This window comes from Hippocampus guttulatus, chromosome 2 (assembly GCF_054856545.1).
Source record: "Hippocampus guttulatus isolate MCC_2025c chromosome 2, RoL_Hgut_1.0, whole genome shotgun sequence".
NCBI classification, from domain to species: Eukaryota; Metazoa; Chordata; class Actinopteri; order Syngnathiformes; family Syngnathidae; genus Hippocampus; species Hippocampus guttulatus.
The window spans coordinates 26,788,477-26,809,756 of record NC_141262.1 but is presented as its reverse complement, the minus strand read 5'-3'; the positions used below and the strand labels follow the sequence as shown (position 1 = coordinate 26,809,756).

Here is a 21,280-nt window from a genome sequence, read left to right as displayed (position 1 = left end):
CACCTCCTTGTGAATTTTGTCTTCCTTTTTTTTCATACTGGGCACCAACTTGGGGTTTTGCTGTTTTGGAAAGCGGACCACATGACAAACATAAAATGTTACAATGCCTTTATTTCTACATATTATCAGCTACATGCATCAGGAGTATGTCTTGTATATACTGTATATATATATAAAATAGTTCACCAAAATATGACATCCATCTACAAACCTGAAATCTAAAAGTCAACCTACGTTTGGCCAAATAAATAACTTTCAACCCAGTGGCTGATGTGTGACTATAAAATAGGTCTACATTGGTTGTGCAAGTGTGGACGATTCTGTATTCACCATTCAGACTAGAATTTGTATCCTGTCTGTTTCTTGTAGTCTAATAGTGAATAGCACTTGTGTAAACGCATGTGGTTGAGACAGTGCTGCGTCACAAGCAAGCAATTATTAAACGCATAAAGTCCCCCTTTAGTAATTCAGTGATGGCCCACACACATTTTCACTTGGATATCTTTGTATAACACTGATGACATTCAGACATATTCCTTGTTGCCGTTGGCTGGCCCGGAACGGGAACTGGCCACGGATGGGTACTTGGAGACTTGCTTCTTTTGTGAGCATGAGGCGGCCAACATGGCCCCGCCCAGGACATCCAGGAGGGAACCGCCCCACGCGATGAAGATGGCGGCGCCAAACTCAAACCTGTGTCATCAACCAGAACGCATACCCGTCAACTCATACGGTTTAGCTATAGTTCATACGGATTTTGTGGTGAGTCTTACTATATGGCCGTATCGCACAAATCATACGAATTCTGACAATTTCCGTTTCCCCCCCCTAACAGGTAGTTCCGTTTGCTTTTGCCCAGAATGGTGCTAGTCTACTCGAATGCTTTCATTTCCAAAGTAAATATGAATGGATGCTGTAACTTCGAGCCGATGGGTCAGCATTTGGAGTTGGTGAAAAAAGTAACGCAGGAATACAACTCTGAACACAGTAATGCCACTAAGTAGAATGATGATTAGACATTAACCAGACATTGTATTATGGAGATCTACAATCAATATCATTGAAAATTTCGTGGGGGGGGGGGGGGGGGGTTGCCGTTATTTTGACATATAAAATGCTTTGGTATGTTATAAGGATTTTTTGCTCTTTATAAGGATTTTTTTGGTAGTTTATACAGGTTGGCGCTCCGAAATGTTGACAGGTATGAGAACGGTATGCAAAACACTCGAATGATTTAAGTGTAAGCACAAACCGAGCTTACTTGGTGTTGACAGGAGTGTAGGGGTTGTAGAACGCCCGGATCACGTTGTGAGCGAACCAGGAGCAAGCCACGATGGCACAAAGCCCTAAGGGGGGGGGGGGGGGGGGTACAAATTAATAATGTGTTGTGGGACAGTTGGGTCATTTATTCAATCAGTTCCTAGAAAACAGAACAGTCCATACAGCAGTTTCCAGAAAAACAAGCCACTCGGAAAAGGAAATCACTATCCACAACACGCCAACACAAACACAAACATAAAATTCATCAGCAAAGAAAATCATTGGCCAAAACACGCCAACATAAAATTAATCATCTCACAAAGTAAAATTAAATTATGAAAATAACGCAATACCAGATGTCATATATGGAAATAATAGCGAGCTATAAATTATATCTCATTGTCTTTTTGTTCAATTAAAAAAATGGGTGAACTCTGGATTTCAAGGCAGCAAACTGATAACATTTTTAGTCTGGCAATTCAAAAGAAACATTTAAGTTTTGCTGTCGTGAAAATAGGCTTTTTGCAAATTGCTTGCTCTGTTGTGTGAACTACCAGTAATTGCCATGACCACCAATAATTTATATTTTGATGTTCTTGTAACTACATTTATTGTTTAACTTACAAATATTCAAGCTGTGATTTTTACAAAGTTTGGAAATAGTGTCCAGTCCACTCAAAACGTCCCCCTATCAAAATACGGTAGTTTCAGAATTGGCTGCAATTCTTCACATCGCCATCAGACGACACTGTGGCACCATCAACAGATAGAGACTGCTAACGAGTTTCCGGTTTGCGCAGCTGTCGTCAAAAAGAAACACTTTACAGATGACTTGAGCACTCAAAAAAAGCATGCCAATATTGGCGGCCACGTTCACCCGGGCAGAGAGACCTTTCAAATAGAGCAGAGATGTTAGCTTAGCATCTGCTATAAGCAGCAGCGAGCTAAAAAAAAAGAGCATGTCTTATCAGCCTATGTATTTCAATGGCTGTTGTTTAGACTGGAGTGAGTAGTGCACGTCTCTTGAACATGCTGTTGTTGTTACAGTTTACAGTTGTTTTTTCCTCATAAAGTCCTTATCTATGCCATCTCATCATAACAGAAGCGAAAAAAAGGTGAATATCTATCTATCTATCTATCTATCTATCTATCTATATCTATCTATCTATTGTTGGGGGGAAAGTGGCCTTTTTTCCTCCGCATGTTCGTTGAATTTCGGACGACGAGAATGTCTGTCTTCAAACAGAGGCTGGAATCGATGAACAATTCCTTCAAAGCTTTTAATAACAGAATATTCCGGGCACCCGCGAATTACAGACGATGGCTGCGCGTCACGAGTGCGAAGCAGGAAGAGAATCACATCATTTTTATACCATCAGAAGGGCGGTACCGAGACACAAAGTGTGATATCATAACTTTCGTTTCTCCTAAACCGATTCTCAGCCTGGCGCATTCCAAAGTTTGTGCGTCTTCAGCAGGGAGTATTCCAATTCTAGGTGATGATTGTTACAAGGACGCCAAGCTACACTGCGGGCATGGGAAAGTTATACAGCACGACTAAATATGAGCATATTCTAAATTCTATGTACGTCTATCTATATTCTATGTAGGTTAGTTCTATATTGTATTTTAAGCCTTTTGCATCACACTAATACCAAATATGCATGTAGCGGGAAGGTATTAATTTTGTCAATTTGGGGTTGCCATCTTGACATTCCACACTGCGGTATCTGTGACTTTGAATGCATGTGCCTATACTTAAATACAGTGTGTGTTGTCTTGCTATTTTTGCACTTCTCGTATTGGATGTCACCGGATGGAGCCGTAAAACTCACCTCCCACTAACAGGATGATGCCCCCCGTCATGGCGACGCGGGCCTTGCGCAGCTTGTCGCTCCCACCGCAGGTGGTGCACTTCATGCCCGTGCAGGCCACGCCCAGGCCCGCCACGGACACGATGATGCCCACGATCATCAGAGCCCGGGTGGCTTGAAGAGAACCTGGAGGGGATTCAATCATGTTCTGATGAGGAAGCGCTCAATGAATAAACATCTCGACGAGCCGTGTAGATGCTGCACAAAATAATGGATTCAAAAGCTGCTTTTATTTGTTGTGTGTGTGTGTGCTCCGTTTGGTTCGTTGCCAGTTGGGTCGCTTCAGTGTCAACTCTTCCTGGAAGCGAAACCGTGGGTTACAACCCTGTGGCGCCACACTTTGAAATACGACTGTTCGCTCCTCATCTGTCAGTGCCCCCCCCCCCCCCCCCCACCCCACCTCCTATAAAACCATCACAGGGCGAACCTTCCTTTGTCCCTGTCCACCTCGAACCAGTCTGTGCCAGTCCGCCCCGGCCCGCACAAACAGCACCCTCCCGTAGCGAAGGGAGCCGTGGTACTGTTGCGGGGCCTCTAATTGTTTGAGAAGGTCCTGTGGAACCTTCTGGAAGCGGGCAAGTGCTGTGTGAACCAGCTTACATCTAAAGTCACCGTTAGAAAGCAGCTTATTGAAAGGTGTTTTTATTCTGGTGCTTGCGTACGTGGGTGTCGTTGCTTGAAGTAAGCAGGATGGAAAAATTCGCATTTGATATTCTATTACTGAGTGAATCGCAATAGTGACTTCAGCAGTTTGGACCACCTGGCTCTGTCTGTCCGTAGTATTTGTATCGATTGCGTCATTGGCGTGTGGGCCGAATGATTTTGGGAAAAAAATCGAATTTTTTTTTTTTTTCTTGTCCTCTCTATTACGATTGCAATTTAATATTTATAAATTTCTTTCAACATCCTATTCCCATGTATTTTATTTATTAATTTTTTTAACAAAACATAAGCCAAAAAAAATGTGTGTGACATACAGTTACACTCTGTTTATAGAATCGAAATTTTGGAGCCAATCAGCGAGTTAAAAAAAAACAACACATCACCGATCCGATCCAAAGATAAACCAATTGTATTATATTGTATATTGTATATTGTAAACAGCTTGTTTATTTACTGTGATGTCGACACCCGCTGTTTTCCAGGAAATGCATAGTTGACACCCATTGAATTGCATTGGCAAAAACATAATAATAATAATGAAACCTTAAAAATTCTCCCCAAAACGTTGATAAACATTCAACACACAGGAAATATAGGTATGGGGATGGAGGTGGGGTGACCGGATCCGATCAATGATGTGACATGACAACCAGTCACATATTATGCATAAAATGCAAAATATCTGCCTATCCACAATATCAAATTGTCAAATTTCCACAATACCCCCAAAGTTACTTCCCTTTACGATTTGAAAATTGTGCTCTGCCACATTTCGATGTGGATGTTATTTTGATGACTTGTTCAGCCCTAATAGGCTGCTCTCAAAATCCTGTTTTGAGAGCCCCTCTCAGCCCAGACGTTTGAGATGTCTCCATGTTGAATTGTCTGACCTCTTTGCAAAGATAATAAACAAGGATTTTAATTTTCTCCCTCCCCCTCCAACTTAAAATAGTAAGTGTAGCGACTTACTGTCGAGCTGCAGGATGGAATCGTAGATCTTGCACTGGAGCTGTCCCGTACTCTGGAAGGCGCAGGACATCCACAATCCCTGGTACATGGCCACGGCCGTGATGATGTTGTCCCCGACGTAGGCCGACATCTTCCACTGGGGCAGAATGGTCCCGATGATCAGACCCACGATACCAGTCAGCGACAGGAAGAAGCCCAAAAGTTGAATCCCGGAGTTGGCCATTTGTCTCTCCCGAAAGGAAACGAGGCCTCCTTTCCAGAATGTCTTCAAAGTCGCGCAGTTGTGTGCAAAAAGCTCTCGTATGTACGCGAGTGTGTGTGTGAGCTCTGAGGGCTCTTCTTGGGGATGGGCGTGCAAGATGTGGGTGTGCGCTGTTGTCATGTGTGGGGCGGCTGCTGGGAAATGAACCTCCACTTGCAAGCAAAGCAACAGGTTGCCACCGTGGTTTCTTTTTTTTCTTTTTTTTTTTTGTCCGCACATTCTCATGCTCATGAGGCATTTCGGGCGTTTTTTTTTTTTTTTTTGCATAGTTTGTCCACTATGAGTGTGTAAAATGTGTACTGACCCAGATCTTGCCCCCACACCGCCCCTCTACCCCGCGCGGACAATTAAACAGCTCGGAGCTGATTTACAGCACATCTTTGTCAGTGATATTCTAATGAGCGGCTGGAAAACTACAAGAGAAAGAAAATGAAAGGAAAATGCACATTTCAGTTTTTCTCGTGAGCCGTTAGAAACATAGTTTGTCATCACAAGTGCAGAGATCCTGAAGTAAGGGTGATTTGAGCGTACTCACATAATTACTTACTGAGAAGTGTGGGCCGGTTTAGTAGAGCACCAAACTACTCTTCTGTTTTTGAATGCATCGTTTCTTTGTATCTCCTGCCATTGAGCGGGAAGAACATTTAATTGCTCTGTTGGTCATGTACAGCTGAACAAAGACACATTATTTGTTGTAAAAGAAAGAATCATTTTTGGACCAATTAAAGACTGTCATGGGAATTCTGAGATTTGGGGTTTGCGTCCTGCTGGCGTGGATTCTTTAGAGCGCCTCGTTGTCAGCCGTGAGTGCACCCACATCACAAATGTAAAGGCAGGAGAGAGAGGGAAGTTTTTTTTTTTTTTTTTTTAAACGTTCTACCCGACCCTTATCGTGGGGCTACGGGCTGGCGAGTCCGCATTAGAGCGCCTCGTTGTTGGCTGTGGAATATACCAGACGACCCGGTGGGGTATGTTCCAGACACTTGAGGCATTAAGCGGCTTCATTTGGAAAATTGTAGTTCTTTCTGGCATAAGAAAACTGCCAGACAAAGTAGTATCCATTTTTGTCGATTATAGTCGTGGCATTTGATTGACAGTTGACTAGTAGAGGGGTGGTTGGACGTTGTTTGATGGAGCCTTGAGAGAACTGAGATTTTTTTTCATCCATCCATCCATTTCCGAACCGCTTGATCCTCACTAGGGTCGCGGGGGGTGCTGGAGCCTATCCCAGCCGTCTCCGGGCAGTAGGCGGGGGACACCCTGAATCAGTTGCCAGCCAATCGCAGGAGATTTTTTTTCAACTCTTCAAATTTGATGGAGTTGTGATAGAGAAATCTATGAGCAAAATTGATCATGTCTAAAGTTTCATTTAATTTGGGCACATCTAACCCCCCAAATGCCTGTGCACAAAGGCGACGGCTACCTGGCCGGAGGGCTGTTGAAGTCCACAATTAGCACGTCAATGCAGGTGGGCGATTACGGGGGAGAGGGCGAAACTCGGTCACAAAAGGGGAATGAATAATTCGAGAACAGCGGTTGAGAACACCCGTTGCGCCCAGGCGACATTGGCCATCCGCAAAGTCTACAACATGCTAATTCGATGTAGACCAGACAGAAAAGGCGCCAATGTACTGGTGGTTCTAGTTTGAAAAACAGGTAACCAATCACTACCGAGGGGCCGGACCGGGGGTGCGGCATGCAAATATCGGGGGCAGTGTTTTTCTTGTATTTTGCATATGTTACAATAAAATGTCGAACTCGCGGTGGCGGGACTTTGAGTGTGATCGCGGAGCAACTAACCGTCGTTCGCTCTCAGAGATCCGCTCCCGCCGATATTGAAGACAATTTTCCTATGTGCCGAGTCATTTCTTTAACTTTTTCCGATAAAATCTCTGACAAGTTGTTAACGACGCTCTTTTCTGTGGCATGTCATTTGCTTTGACTTTTGATGAAATGGTCCCATTTCCCTGTGGCACATTGCGCAATCTCTCATCCGGTCACTTTCGCGGGGATAAAAAAATGTCCACCACCAGCTTCTTTGGCCTTGCAGTGACTTGCCCTGACCTTTTGTCTTGCTTTTTGCCTCGCAGCTGACAAGAAATGCCTTATTGTTGCCCTGGATCTCCCCGATTTGATGCATCTTTTCCACATTACAGAAGACGAAGAGGAGGAGGGGGGGATTGTGGACAGTCTGGGGCCTACCGATGCTGTCGCCATTGGTAACCTGATTTATTTGATGATCTTGGCTTGCAGAGAACACAAAAAGAGTGCACTGCTCTTTAAAGCCGCCCCCTCGCTGACTTCTTCTTGCACTCCACGTTTCACTTCTTTATTGAGCGGTAAAGACACATTTGACTCGCTGGTTCAGCCGTTGTTCAATGGCCAACTAAAGAAAAGCTAAATCAGCCCCCAGACAAGCACTTACAGCATTCTCACATGCACGGGGCTTCCCCACTCCTTCCCCCTCCGCTTTTCTGTGGGCTCCTCCTGGTCTCAAGTGCTCGAAAAGGAGGGCTAGTCTGACGATTGAAGTCCCACAAGGGTCCCTGGAAGTTCATGAGGCATTAGCAGCAAAGCGCCCACTCGCGGCTTCTTCCTGAAGACCGAAGGGGGGGGGGGGGGGGGAGTGGCGCCCTTTCCTTCATCCCTGTTGTTTTGCTCCTGAAAGCTTCTCTTATGCAACAGGGCCCAACTTGAGCGGAATAGCAGCAGGACAGGGACCAGTGGACTGTAGTGTTGTCCTTTGTGCTCATTGTCCCAGTCTGGAGATGGCAAGGGGCCTTCTTTTGTCTGTGGCGAAAATAACACATTTGCCGCAGTTGTGTGCGCACTGCGCAGCGTGTCTCGCGCCTCTCGCTGTGCACCGGCGAGCCTGAAAATAGGTCGGTGACATTTCAACCGCTCTGTAAGCCAATTATGTTCCTGGAGTGTGTTGTTATGCACCAGAATAGGAATATAAAACAAAAGATTTTTTAAAAAAATGGCATATCTGTTAAGGAAAGGGACTTTTCCCAGATCATCAGAAAGTCACATACACTGTCGCGAGTTCAAATTAATCAACCGTATGACGATTCTGGAGGCTGTGGTCGGGGTTGGGGGGGGGGGGGGCGCTGCTTGACAAGGGTGATTTGACGCCCTCTTATGGGAAGGGGTTGTCTGGCGTGTAGTTGAAGCTGGCGTCCAAGAACATGGCCAAAGTGCCCAGAGTAGTGATGACGACAAAAAGCCACAGGAAGAGACGATCCACCACCAGGGCGAAGAACTGCCAGTCCTCGGTCATCTGCGCACACACAGGCACCGTCATAAAAAACATCCATCGTGTGCAAAAAAACGCCATGAGAACAGCTGGCAAGCTGTGCCGCATGCATCATCAGGAGCAGTTCACAATCACAATTTATTCGAAACACGAAAAAAATTTATGAAAATACGTCTCATCACCGGAGATGCTGATTATTCAAATGTATACACAGGGATATGTTGCAACTGTCTGGAACAAGTTTTGCTCAGACCAACCAATAAGAGTATAGACGATTGCTGACATCGTCAAATGTGTAGCCCTGTGTGGACGTATTTGAAATCTGATTTGATCTGATCTGTTTCGAGAGGGTGGCCAACTGGTTAGCATGTCAGCCTCACAGCGCAAAGGTGCAGGGTTCGATTCCGGCTGCATCCTTCCTGTGTGAAGTTTGCATGTTGTCTCTGTGCCTTCGTGGCTTTTCTGTGGGTACTCTGGTTTCTTCCCACATTCCGAAAACATGCGTGGCAGGCTAATGGAATACTCTAAATTGTCCCTTGTGCAGATGGCTGTTCGTCTACTTGTGCCCTGCGATTGCCTGGCGACCAGTTCAGGGTGTCCGCCGCTTACTGCCCGAAGACAGCTGGGATAGGCTCCAGCACGCCCCTCGACACCCGTAAGATTAAGCGCATCAGAAAATGGATGGATGGATTTAAAGAAATAGTTTGACTGTTAATGGAGTCCAGTTGAAGTTACAGAGGCCAACAAGACTGATTGCGAAGGCCGTGGGACAACAGACTAGCTAAAATCTGATTGGACAAAAAAAAAAAAAGTCTCATGAAATTCAGAGAATGGACCGTTGGAAAGAAATGAATCCAGTTTCATGGCTCAAATATGAGAATTGAGGTTGTAAAAAGTCCGACCGAATCGTCCGTATCTTGCTTCTTCAACTGCTCGGCCATGTACGTGACGGCGGCGATGGCCGACTTCAGGTTGGGAGGTAGAATCAGACAGAATCCATCCGTCTCCGGAAGTCTTTGGAGCCGCACCGGACTCTCGCACCTACAAGGATGAGGAAGACACGGGACCCTTCGACTATTATCAGTTGGAATCAACACAACCCTTGCTGAGCTGATTCTTACGAAAAAAAGGAGATAAATCAGAACACAGTCTTCCCTACAAATGGTGCGCCTCGCTCTAAACGGCCCCTCGAGATAAAGAGCGTGAAGGAATAAACTTCAGTGTGACACAGATCGTCACCACACAAATCTTCACACATTCTCAGCGGGATTAGACCTTGATGCCCAACCAAAATGGCGGCTTAGGAGCTGGCGGCTGTGGCTTGGTCGCGGGGCTTAGCTTGACTGACACGGGCTGTTGGATGTACTGAAGATGGGTGCGGCGGCGGGAAAGCCGAGTCAATGTTGCTTTCGCATTTGTACGACTTTACCTGCCTCTCCAAGGTATGACGAGATCGGGGTTGATCTTACGGAAGAAGTACTCCCCTCCAGGATGTCGTCCGTTGAAGCTTGGGGCGGGCGTTTGGTCGCCGGAATCCTCCTTCGAAAGACACTCTTGCTCGGGCCGTGTCATGCCGATGTACTTGGGCAGGAAATTTATGAAGAACTGGAAGGACAAAGTCAGAAATCGGAGTGCTTTCTAAAGCAGTTGGAACGTCTCTGGTCAATTTCCGAGGGAAGTTGAGATATGTTGAAATTATTCCAAGCTGGGAACGGACACCAGAAATGGCTCTGCTAGGTCGGAGGCAAAGAGGAAAACCAAAAAGGAGATTTACGGACGCAGTTAAGGAACACTTTGAGCGGAAGACGCAAAGGACACGGAGACATGGAAGAAGACAATTTACAGTGGGCAACCCTGAATACAATCCGAAAGGCAAAGATGACGACGTCACTCGGCGTCCGACTTACGCTGCGAGCCCAGCTGGGCATGATGTGCGTGCTGGGTGTGCGGTGGTGCAAGTTGAGGACGACCACGCTCAGGATGACTGAGAAGGTGACCAGGATCATGGTGAACATCACATAGTTGACGATGATGGGGATGGCCAGCGAAGTCTCGGGGACCTTGTTGGCCAGCAAGAGCATGAAGACGGTCAAGGCGATGAGAACCGAAATGGAGAGGGTCATCTTCTCTCCTACAAAGCAAGTGTGACGGACAATGAGGCGCTTTTACACGGACAAGGGCGAGACGACTTGAGTTTCACACCTGCTCCGGGGGGAAGGTAGAAGACAAAGATAGCCAAGACACTCGTGAGGATGCAGGGGACAATGATGTTGATGATGTAGAAAAGAGGCTTCCTCTCAATGATCAGGTAGAAGGTGATGTCCTCGTACAGATCCTCCTTGACGTTCTTTCTCGAGGGTTTGTGGCATATGTTCCACTCGCCGTTCTCTGTTACGCCACAGGGAATGGAAAGGATGTCAAGAACAATGGCTCAGGGCAAGCGAAGTCCTTCACCCACCCGTGAATGCGTTTTCGTCTATGACGATCTCCCGGATCTCCTGCCCATCGTCGTCCAGATAATACTGCAACTCCACTTCCGAGGCGTCGTAGGTGTACGAGCGGAAAACCATGCTGCAGTTTTGCCAGTCGAAGGGGAAGTACGCAACCTATGGAAGAGCTTGCTTGGCGAAAAGAGCTTCGGGACGATGACTGGATTGACCTCTACGACTGAACCGCACCTCGATCGAGCAAGAACTGCGATAGATGGCCGGTGGGAGCCAGTTGACTTTACCATCGTTGTGCACCAGGACGTTGACATATAACGCCACGTCAAATTGCCCATCGTTACTGCGGAGAGAACAAAAGACGAGTCAGCCTTTCTCAACATTTGGAAAGTCAGCGGAAATAAATGGACGCTCACTTGTTGATGAGGTAGACGTCCGGGCGCCACACCTTGTTCGCGGGAATCCTCAAAACATTGATGTTGTCGTAATCCTTCGGGTCCCACGACAAGCGGTAGTCTTTCCACTCCTGCCAACATGTCATACTTTTGACCTCGATGGTACGGCTTCAACGGCCGCGCAGATTAGCTTTGCTCTCGTTTACCGCGGTCCATTATGATTGAAGTCACAATACTTCATTCGTACCGCTTCAAATTTAAAGCCCCTCCCCCAGTTGTCATTTAGCGCCCAGCAAAAGATGGAAAAAGGACAAACTCGAATGGGAAATCGTTTTGTGGGGCATGACAAGTGAAAAGTGACCTTGGCTGGAGTGATTCTGTGTGTTTGTACCCTCATACCAGATTCATGAACACGTTGGTCGTCATCTCGCCATTCTTCTCATTCTGTAGTCAGGTAGACACACGCATCCGAGGTATGACCATTTGTCATATATACACTGCATTTGTGTGTGTGTGTGTGTGTGTGTGTGCGCTAACCAAACTGACGAGCTGGGACAGAGTCATTCCCACCCGCACCATCACTCTCTCCTCCCAGTACTGTGCGGGTCGCACCTTCAAGTTGTAGTCCTTAAATATCTTCTGATGAAGCTTCCGCTCTGTTTCTGAGGCCCCTGCGGCAACACGCACGATCAATTACGGACGCCGATACGAATTAGTGATGCAGATCGGAAATGGAGCGGAGGTGTGCATTTTGGGCTTGTCGCACGGCAAGCGGTTGACATGAATATGCCACCTTGTTTCCAAACTATTATTTCTCAGTGAACCACGAGAACATGGCGTGATTGTCAAGCAAGAAGCGGATTGCCACAACGAGAGGAAAATGGCGACAACAAAGGAGAGAGCGTGGATAGCAAACTGGGAGTCAATGATTTGCACAAAGTTTGATGACACGGGAACCCAAATATGTCCTCTGATGACAAACTGGACCTTCCTCGCAAATATGTGGCGCAACAAGACAAGGGGCAGACACAAAGAAGGACAACCAGGACACGCGGCGCGAGCGGTGAGCTGGGCAGGTGCTGGTGGCGTGTGGCGGGTCGCAAAGGTGACTGAGCTAATGTAATTGATATGCAGCAGGGGAGCGGGATCAAAGGGATGTCTGGGATGCCAGCGCCATCTGGGCCCCAAATAGACTCTGATTATCAAACAATGATGTGTTAATATGTTTTATTGAGTGTACCAGAGATGGCGGTCTCAAGTCGTTTGGAATTAGAACGTCATGGTTGCCAATTTGCTTTCACATGCTCCCGTGATACTCAACTATCTTTTATTGGAAATGTGCAGTGAATAGAAATCAGAGGAGGCCCACTACTGATTTTTCTCAAATTTGGGGTGGTGCAGCGTCGTTTGTATCGGGTCTTTTGTAAAAATCCAAAGTCCTCTCTTGACCTTCTTTGACAATCTCCGCTTTGGTGAAATGAAACGATCATATAGGACGTGTATTGAGGGGTGCTGCGTCATCGACTCAATCGGGGGGTAGATGAGCGTTGCTACGCTTCCAACATGAAGGAATTAGTGTGGGGAAGGTCAAAGAACTCCCATCAAACACCTTTGGGATGTACTATGGAGGAGATCTTGCCGTCCCTGCATCCAAATCTGTTCCGAAATATGCGAAAGGAACATTTTAGAAAGCGGTCATATTCTTACCGGTGGTCATCGAGAGACAAAGGCAGAGGATAACGAGTCGGTTGACGTTCAGGTGAACCTCCTTCACGTTATGTGGTCCAATCATCTTCTTGCGGTAGTCCAAAGACCCCACGAAGGTCACCCGTCTGCACCTTCACCCAGATTGACGTGGCTCTCTCCAATCGCTCCAGCTCAGAAAAGTCAATGCTTCCGCTCATCTATTTGGCACCTTTTGGCAGCTCGTCGTCCAACAAAGAGCTCTCTCGCCGTTGTCTTCGCCTGCTCCGGGTCATGCCTCAACGATGGGGAAACCACGGCCTGATTGGTTACTGGTGCCGAGAGTGACTTTAGAGGCTGGAATGTGTTTGTACTGGGAAGCCTTTGGAGCAGACACCTGTTGGTGCGCACCAATCTGAGAATGTCGGGACCGTGGCTACGGTGGGTGGGGAGGAACAAAGAGGAAATGGAGGGGCGGCGGTCTTGGTCCGATGGGGATGAAGGACCAGCGGTGAGTTATGCGCGATGACGATGGAGATATTTTGGGGGAAGAGCGTGCTTGGGTGGCGTGCACTGAATTTTCATGATTTCCTGATCTATAGGTCAGTCTACACTGACTTTCAAGTGCCTTTTGCAAGGTCCAAAAAGTACATGTACGTTCCCGAGCTTCACCTTGAACCGTACATCTCCACGGTGATTACAATGCATGGCACCGCACTGTGTTTTTCGGTCAGGGCAAGAATGTGTTCCACAGAATGATAATACTGTACATTCAACTTTCAGCTACTGTGTCTTGGGTCAGAGTCTCACGTTTACCTTGCAACGGCCGAGCTACCCGAAGGGAAAACATAAACGGGTCATTAATCAGCCACAGGTTGATGGTGGCTAAAGGGAAAACGTCTCTAGCTCGGCCGGCTGCCTTGTGCCTGCTCGCCGTATAAATGCTTCAATGAGACGGGCTCCTTGTGGATCGCCTTGCTTGGTCTTTGCCGCCACAATTTCAGGACGTCGCAATCGGCAAGCTGATGTTACCGGTGTGGCTATGGAGCTACTTTCTTTTTCTTCATCCAATTTTGGATTCATTATTTACTATATATGTCTGTGTGTTACGTCTTTGTGCGTCCAGGCCCTGTATTAACACTATGAATGTCAGGGAAGTCCATGCGGGAAACTGAACCAGTGCCAGCTTTTGTGTGTGTGTGTGTGTGTGTGTGTGTGTGTGTGTGTGTGTGTGTGTGTGTGTGTGTGTGTGTGTGTGTGTGTGTGTGTGTGTGTGTGTGTGTGTGCAGTGAATAGAAATCAGAGGAGGCCCAGTAGTGGGCCTCCTCTGATTTCTATTCACTGCACATTTCCAATAAAAGATAGTTGAGTATCACGGGAGCATGTGAAAGCAAATTGGCAACCATGACGTTCTAATTCCAAACGACTTGAGACCGCCATCTCTGGTACACTCAATAAAACATATTAACACATCATTGTTTGATAATCAGAGTCTATTTGTGTGTGTGTGTGTGTGTGTGTGTGTGTGTGTGTGTGTGTGTGCGCGCGCGCGTGCGCGTCTTCTCAAAACACATAAAGCCGTTTGTATGATCTCACCTCAGATCTTTATTGAAATTAATGCAGACAAAAAAAAAACAACACATTTGCAGGCAGGCACGTATTGACATCCAGACCGCGGAGTTGAGGACGGAACGAGAAAAAAACTAAACTAAACAAAACATACAGAAAGGTCACCTATACAGTGGGAATTCCACAAGCTATTCACAGCTGCGACGTAAGAATAGCCTCCCTGTGCAAATACACATAAGTGCTTTAAATACAAAGAGGATTAGTTTAGGCACAGGAATATCCATCAAGCATGTGACACACCGCGGCGCATTGTGACACATTGAAATGAAAAGCATACAGCCGGGTCATTATGGCATCTGCTCTGCCTCATGTGTTTATTTGTTGACACGGCGTCGGAATATTTATGCCATGCCGGATCCACGCTCTGGCGCGGATGAACACGTATGAGTATTTTTAGCACAGAATCGAACTAGCGGATTCGCACGTCTGCCTCACAGTTCTGAGGTTCGCACTTGGAATCTGGGCTCGGGCTTTGGTGTGTTGGTGTTTTCAAGCCGGGCTGCTCCTCTGCGAAGAGTCACGATGTTCATTCATATGTGCGTAAAATCAAACGATTGCAACATTTGGCCGACCCACCTCAACTTTCACACTTCCACGCAAGTCAGTAGAAAAAAACCCCCAAAAAACAAATGCCGAAGTTGATTTACTTTTTCTTTCCAACGGCGTGTTAGAAAGGGTCGGTGGGCGCGCGATTGAGGCTGGCCTTAATAAAAATCGCCAAGGTGCCCACGGTGGTGAAGATGACAAATATCCAGAGAAACATGCGGTCCACCACCATGGCCACGTACTGCCAGTCCTCCTTCAGCTGCAGCGCATGCGGGAGGCAGAATCAGAGAGGCATAGTTAACCCCCCACCCCCACCCCCTTTTGCAATGAAAGAGATTCTTTGTCGATGGCGCAAATCTCACCGCTTCATAGTCCTTCTCGGCCTGCAGCGCCTCTGCGATGTACGTGATGGCCTCAACGGCGGACTTGAGTTCGGGGGGCAGTGAGAGGTAGCTACTGGGCCCGTCGATGAATTTCCTTAGGTCGGATGGTTTGCCCTCAGCTTGGAACCTACGTTCAAACAAACAGTCTTGATGGTGAGTTTCAGGACGGCATAAGATGACAAAACGTACAGACGTCATCATTTGGATTTTGTAGTGTGGGGAGGATGAAGAGCTTGTGTGTGTATATTATCAAACGATTCAGTTAGACTTTTGTACTTCAGTATATTTCAGAATTGGGAGCAATAGCTGAGCAGTTCAGATTCTTGCTTTTACTTTTTCCTGTGGTTCGACAACTGACCGCCAGAGGGCAGTGTGGCTTTGGATCCCGGACCGGCCTGAGCGTGAAACAGCCTGCTTGGTATTCACTTCAAACACTAGATGAGTTTACGATGCTGTGGTGGTCCTGGCAAAGAGGGTGTGACCTCTGTGATGCAAGGGGAAGGTATGGGAGGGGGGAGGGGGGGGGTTAGCCCTCATTTGTGGGCATCGGGATAACGGAAGAGGAAGAGAACAGGCTTGTTTTGCCTCATAAGTTTTTCTCTTCTGTTCCCCCCCCCCCCCCCTCGCATCATGCTCAAAGTAGCCCCTCAGCAAGGAGTAAATTACAATTCATTAGACTAATTCAACTAAAATTGGCTGTGTCGGGTGCCAAGACATGCACTAAATCCAGTTAAGTGTGTGTGTATGTGTGTGTGTGTGTGCGTGTGTGTATGTGTGTATCTTGGAACAAAGTGCGGCCTCATCAAATTGCTCTTACAGACCCTTACCGGACTGACCTTTTGCTCTTGGCGCTCATTATAATGCTTTTTTTCCCGACAATAATGAAGAGGTACGCAGAAACGCAGATGACCTCATCGCTTATAGGCGTGGCCTCACCTGTTGGGTTTCGGGAACAAGATGGAGGAGTCCGGCTTGCGGATGAAGTACTCGTCGGCGGCCTTGTTGATGGCAAACATTTTCTTCTCCCGCTGGGCAGGCAGCATTTTCAGGGCCAGGGGCACTTCCACTTTGGGGCGCAGCATGCAGAGGTATGGGGGCAGCATGTGGATGAAGATCTGTGGAAAAGGAAATCTCTTTGACTTTAAGGGCCAATGGGAAAATGTCCCCTCCCCTCACCTCCCCACCGCCCCGTCGTCTGTCGCGTGGCGTGATCTCACCCTGCGGACCCACAGGGGCATCATGTGGGTGTTGGGAGAACGGTGGTGCAAGTTGAGCACGACCACGCTGAGGACGACAGAGCAGGTAACCAGGATCATGGTGAACATGATGTACTTGACGATGATGGGAACGCCCAGCGAGGTCTCGGGAATTTTGTCCGCCAACAGCAGCAGGAAGACGGTGAGGGTGAGCAAAACGTTGATGGAAAGTCCCATCTTTTCACCTGAGGCGGAGAGCAAAGTTGACGCCAAGGTGTTGCTGCGGTAATCTCATGCAAAGTCACATATCGGCACGTTGATGTGGACGTGGTTTTTCTTTGGCGCGCCGGCGTCAGACCGTACCCGCATCGGGCGGCAGGTAGAAATTAAAGATGGCGATGATGGTGATGAGGATGCAAGGGATGATGATGTTGAGCACGTAGTAGAGCGGCTTCCTCTCGATGATCAGGTAGAAGCTCATGTCCTCGTACAGGTCCTTGTTCATGTTCTTCCTGCACGCCTTGTGTCTGATGTGCCACTCGCCGCTCTCTGGGGTCGCGCAGTCAGCACATTATTACAGCTCAACTCAACTGAGTTTTGTTTGCCGAGCATTTAGGAAGAACCGTGGATGAACAGAAGCGCTGTATAGCAGTGATTGCAAACCCTGGGCGGCGGACCGGTATCGGTCCGTGAATCATTCGATACCGGCCCGCACAGAAAGAATAAATAACTTACTGTATTTTTTGGAGTATAAGTCGCAGTTTTTTTTTCATAGTTTGGCCGGGGGCGCGACTTACAGTATACTCTGGAGCGACTTATGTGTGAAATGGTTAACACATTGTACACATCACATGGTATTTTCACATTAAACCGCAAGAGGGCGCTCTCAGCTTGTGTTGATACTTTCCACGATGGCGGTAACTGAGAAAAACAACTGACGATGACTCTGACGTAAGCGACGTTGAAGAGGAAGCGCTGCATCTTCTACCTCCGGAGTTGTCAGAGTTGCTTAAAAGTGCCACCGAGCATTCATGAGCTGGCTGACTCCAAAGTAAAGTTACAATGGAGATTTCAACAGTCCTGTTCATCTCGCAAACAAAACGTATGAAGAATGAAGTGTCCCCTTGAGTGTACTTTGTTGCCTCACCGCTGAAGGCCTCGTCCAGTTGGATCTCCCGTATCTCGTTGCCGTTCGCATCCAGGGCGTACTGCAGCTCGATCTCGGTGGAGTCGTACGTGTAGGAGCGGAACTGCATGCTGCAGTTCTGCCAGTCGAAGGGGAAATACGTCACCTGGGGCGGGGGCCGGAAAGGAAAGCTTTAGATCGGGGAAAAAGCAGAAATGTTGTGTTGTCGCTCAAGAACGTTCTCTCCTCACCCGAACGCCGCAGGAGCTCAGGTAGAGTGCAGGTGGGGTCCAGGTCACCCTGCCGTTGCTGTACACTTGGACGTGAACATGCAGCGCCACATCAAACACGCCGTCGTTGCTACGAGTCAAAAAAAAAACACGGCGAGGACAAAATGTGTGGGCTGTGTTGTCATTTTAAATCTCAGCACGCATGCAGTCGCCTTACTTGTTAATCAGATAAATGTCCGGCAGCCACACTTTTGCAGCGGGAATCCGCAACACCTCGATCCCATCGTGCTCTTTGGGATCCCATGACAAGTTGTAATCTGTCCACTCCTGTTTGCAAAGTTCTTTGAAAAAAAAAGGTTTGGATGGAAGGCACGTTTTGAATCGGCGCTTACCAAATTCATGACGACGACGGTGCTCATTTCTTCATTTTTCATGTTCTGAAAGCAAAACAGAATAAAAAGGCAATGTATTGTTCGGTTGGCAAGGGTTTAAATCGAGAAACTTGATTCACTGCTTGAGTATCCACGCATGCGTTTCTGTGTGTGTGTGTGTGTGTGTGTGTGTGAGCCCGACCCGGCTATTTTAAACACAGCGAGGAATGTCAGGCAGACAGCTGGGACGGGCACTGAGCCGGGGGACGCTTACTGGAAGCAGCGGAACTTATTTTGCGAAGTACGAGGGACAAAAGGCGATCCAAATGTCACCGATCTTCAGATCCGTTCATTTGAACTCACCATTCCAACAAATGAGGAGAGAATCATGCCCACTCGGACCACCACTCGCTCCGTTGGGGTGCGCGCGGGCCGGACCTTGAGGTTGTAGTTGGTGAAGACCTGCTTCGTTAGCGCCTGCTCGACATCCCCTGCTCCTGAACAGTTCCAAATCAAACAAAGAGCTCATGCGTCCAGTCTTGACTATACGTGCTGCTGATCGTGTATATTTGGGATCAAATGCCGTCTTTATGATCGTCAAGTGCTGGTTCTGCTTTCAAATCGTGTCAGAGGCGTGTCAGTGATGAGGAACATCAAGAATCAAATCCGTTGGGACCCCAATTTTTATTGATTTATTTCGCAATTGGATAATAATAGACTCAACTCCAATTCCTTTTGAGAAGAGTTGGAAAACACAACTGGTGGGAATGACTCTTTTGGAAAAGAATACCAATAATTTTCCTGCACACTGATTCAGATGTACTGTACTTTGACAAATAAGATCAAATTGGGGTGTCCCCAACAATGACTGATGATCTTTTATCACTTCCCGAGATGTCCAACCCAGGAAAATTGATTTAATTATTATTTTGCGCAATCTAGACCGAAAGTACAACTTTCATCCTAATTTGTGACCACGTTAGAGGAGAATATCAAAACCTAGAGGATATCATGGACACATTTCTGTGATGACTTGAACGAGGTCAGTGCTGCCATGTTATTGTCAATTCAAGACGTGAACTTTCACAATGATGTCTGCTTGCCAGGAATGCCACGACGGGATGGGAAAGACCCCCTTACTTGAAAAATCTGGGCCACCGTTCGACCTGGACTCTCTTGAGCAAGGACAGACAGTTGTGCAGTCCTGGTGGTTCGAGATCAGTCCGGGTCCAATCACGGATCCAATCGGTGAGTAACTAACGCTGATTTCTTGTGCTGTACATGTCCTTTTTATTCATGGCAATACAACTAAGAGATGCTGGTTCATTGTCTACACATGTATAATAGGGATGGCAATTTTCCGCGGATACGCCGAAATCCGCCGTTTTATTTCTTAAATTGATCATTTTTGTGAATCGTCTAAATCCGTTGAGAAAATTTTAGGGGGGGTCAGGTACCTTATCGTCAAGTTTTCACGAGCTCTGCCGATCAGTCTTTCCATCTTCCGATTGTAAACAGCCCTGCGATTGGACGTGTATGATGTCTTACTTGTTGTGATTGGTCGCCCCGTCCAGGCCATGCCCCTTTCCGCTTTTTTCATCACTAGCCATTGCCATCCCTGATATACAGTGTAAGTATACAGCCAACCTTTAATTCAACCGCCTTTATTCAATGGGAGGTGTGGGGGGAGTCCCACATGAAGAAATAATTATTTTGCATCGGATCACCTACGCTACAATTATGAGCACCCCCAATGTTCATACTTTGAGCAAGGCCCTTTTGACAATAAAACAAACACCTCATCTTCTCCAATAGTGTTTCACAAGATGGCAGGATACAGCAAGGGGGATCTTGGATCATTCCTCTTTGCACAGTCCCTCAAAATCATCCATCCAACCACCTGGGTCCTCTCCTCCGCATTCTCCTCTGTAACACCATTCGCGGGGTGTTCAATGGGGTTGAGGTTTGGGGACTGACTGGGCCATTGGATTAGCTTGATTTGTAGTCTGGTGAACTAACCCGACAATTTTTAGTAGTGAGATGATGCCTCTCCAATCAAAATGTCATTCATATATATATTTAAAATGGCATCTTTATTATCTGATGAAACTATTTTTTTTCATGTGGAATAATAATCAGGCTCTTATCGAATGGAATTTGTTTAGTGTAAAGCCCCTACATACAGTTCTCCTATTGGATGGCAATGCACATGATACTGAATGCGCACACACACACACACGCACGCACTCCTGTTGCTTACCTCCCAGTGAACTCAGGCTGCATACGCAACACACCAACAGGAACAAGTCTGCTCTTTTCATCGTGACAAAAACAACAAAACTCCAAGTCGGAAAATATATATTTTTTCCTTTTTCTTTTTAGCTAGTCTATCGTCTTTCTTTCGTCTTTTCTGCTCCCGCGGAAGTCCTGCGGAGAGATCTTCCGTGTGACTTTTAGTCCGAGCGGACTGTTGTCTGTCAATCAGGCCGGTCGGGCCATCTGCTGACTGCTCCAATTACGACGGACAAGGGGGCGGCCAGGGCGCGAGTGTGTGTGTGTGTGTGTGTGCGCGCGTGTGCGTGTGCGTGTCCCTCCTCCGTGTCACACCGGATTCAGGCCTCGTTCGCCAAGCCACAACCAGTAGAACAAAAGCGAGACGCGGCGCTCAGCGACCACAAACAACATGCCAACATCATTTATGATCCGCTCCCGCCGCCATTTGGTCCATGTCCAATTTAATTAGCATAGAAGCAAAGTGTTAACATCCACCCGGCGAGGAGGCCATCGACAACAGATGACTCGCATTTTTTATCGGCGGAGTTAAATTGGATTGTTTTCTTGGGTCCATACGCATCGGCAAGAAGCGTTGACGTTATCAGTGCAAAATCAATTTGACGGCGCTCGCCACACTTCATTCAATTAAGAAATCCTCCACCTTTTTACCGTCTTGTTTTTTTTTTGGGATAAATTAAATCTCAAATCCAATTCATCAC

The 21,280-nt window shown here is 47.2% G+C and overlaps 3 protein-coding genes across 3 annotated transcripts; all 3 read right to left on the bottom strand.

Annotated features, from left to right (window-relative positions):
* Positions 1-93: 93 nt before the first annotated feature.
* cldn7a (claudin 7a) lies at positions 94-5,160 on the bottom strand. The gene is made up of 4 exons (XM_086105081.1): positions 4,767-5,160; positions 3,096-3,260; positions 1,262-1,346; positions 94-693 (listed from the first exon to the last, which is right to left on the bottom strand). Exons 1-4 carry the CDS (start codon positions 5,146-5,148, stop codon positions 525-527), a joined length of 801 nt encoding a protein of 266 aa, XP_085961207.1. The 5' UTR covers positions 5,149-5,160; the 3' UTR covers positions 94-524.
* Positions 5,161-8,167: 3,007 nt separating this feature from the next.
* Positions 8,168-12,936, bottom strand: chrnb1l (cholinergic receptor, nicotinic, beta 1 (muscle) like). The gene is made up of 11 exons (XM_086106037.1): positions 12,831-12,936; positions 11,661-11,794; positions 11,523-11,567; positions 11,145-11,254; positions 10,963-11,071; positions 10,743-10,890; positions 10,487-10,672; positions 10,192-10,415; positions 9,714-9,889; positions 9,187-9,325; positions 8,168-8,308 (listed from the first exon to the last, which is right to left on the bottom strand). Exons 1-11 carry the CDS (start codon positions 12,913-12,915, stop codon positions 8,168-8,170), a joined length of 1,497 nt encoding a protein of 498 aa, XP_085962163.1. The 5' UTR covers positions 12,916-12,936.
* A 1,479-nt stretch (positions 12,937-14,415) lies between these two features.
* On the bottom strand, positions 14,416-20,738 carry chrnb1 (cholinergic receptor, nicotinic, beta 1 (muscle)). Its single transcript, XM_086106036.1, has 11 exons — positions 20,548-20,738; positions 18,651-18,784; positions 18,309-18,353; positions 18,134-18,243; positions 17,938-18,046; positions 17,708-17,852; positions 16,924-17,109; positions 16,582-16,805; positions 16,301-16,479; positions 15,344-15,491; positions 14,416-15,240 (listed from the first exon to the last, which is right to left on the bottom strand). Exons 1-11 carry the CDS (start codon positions 20,606-20,608, stop codon positions 15,103-15,105), a joined length of 1,479 nt encoding a protein of 492 aa, XP_085962162.1. The 5' UTR covers positions 20,609-20,738; the 3' UTR covers positions 14,416-15,102.
* Between the last annotated feature and the right edge of the window lie 542 nt (positions 20,739-21,280).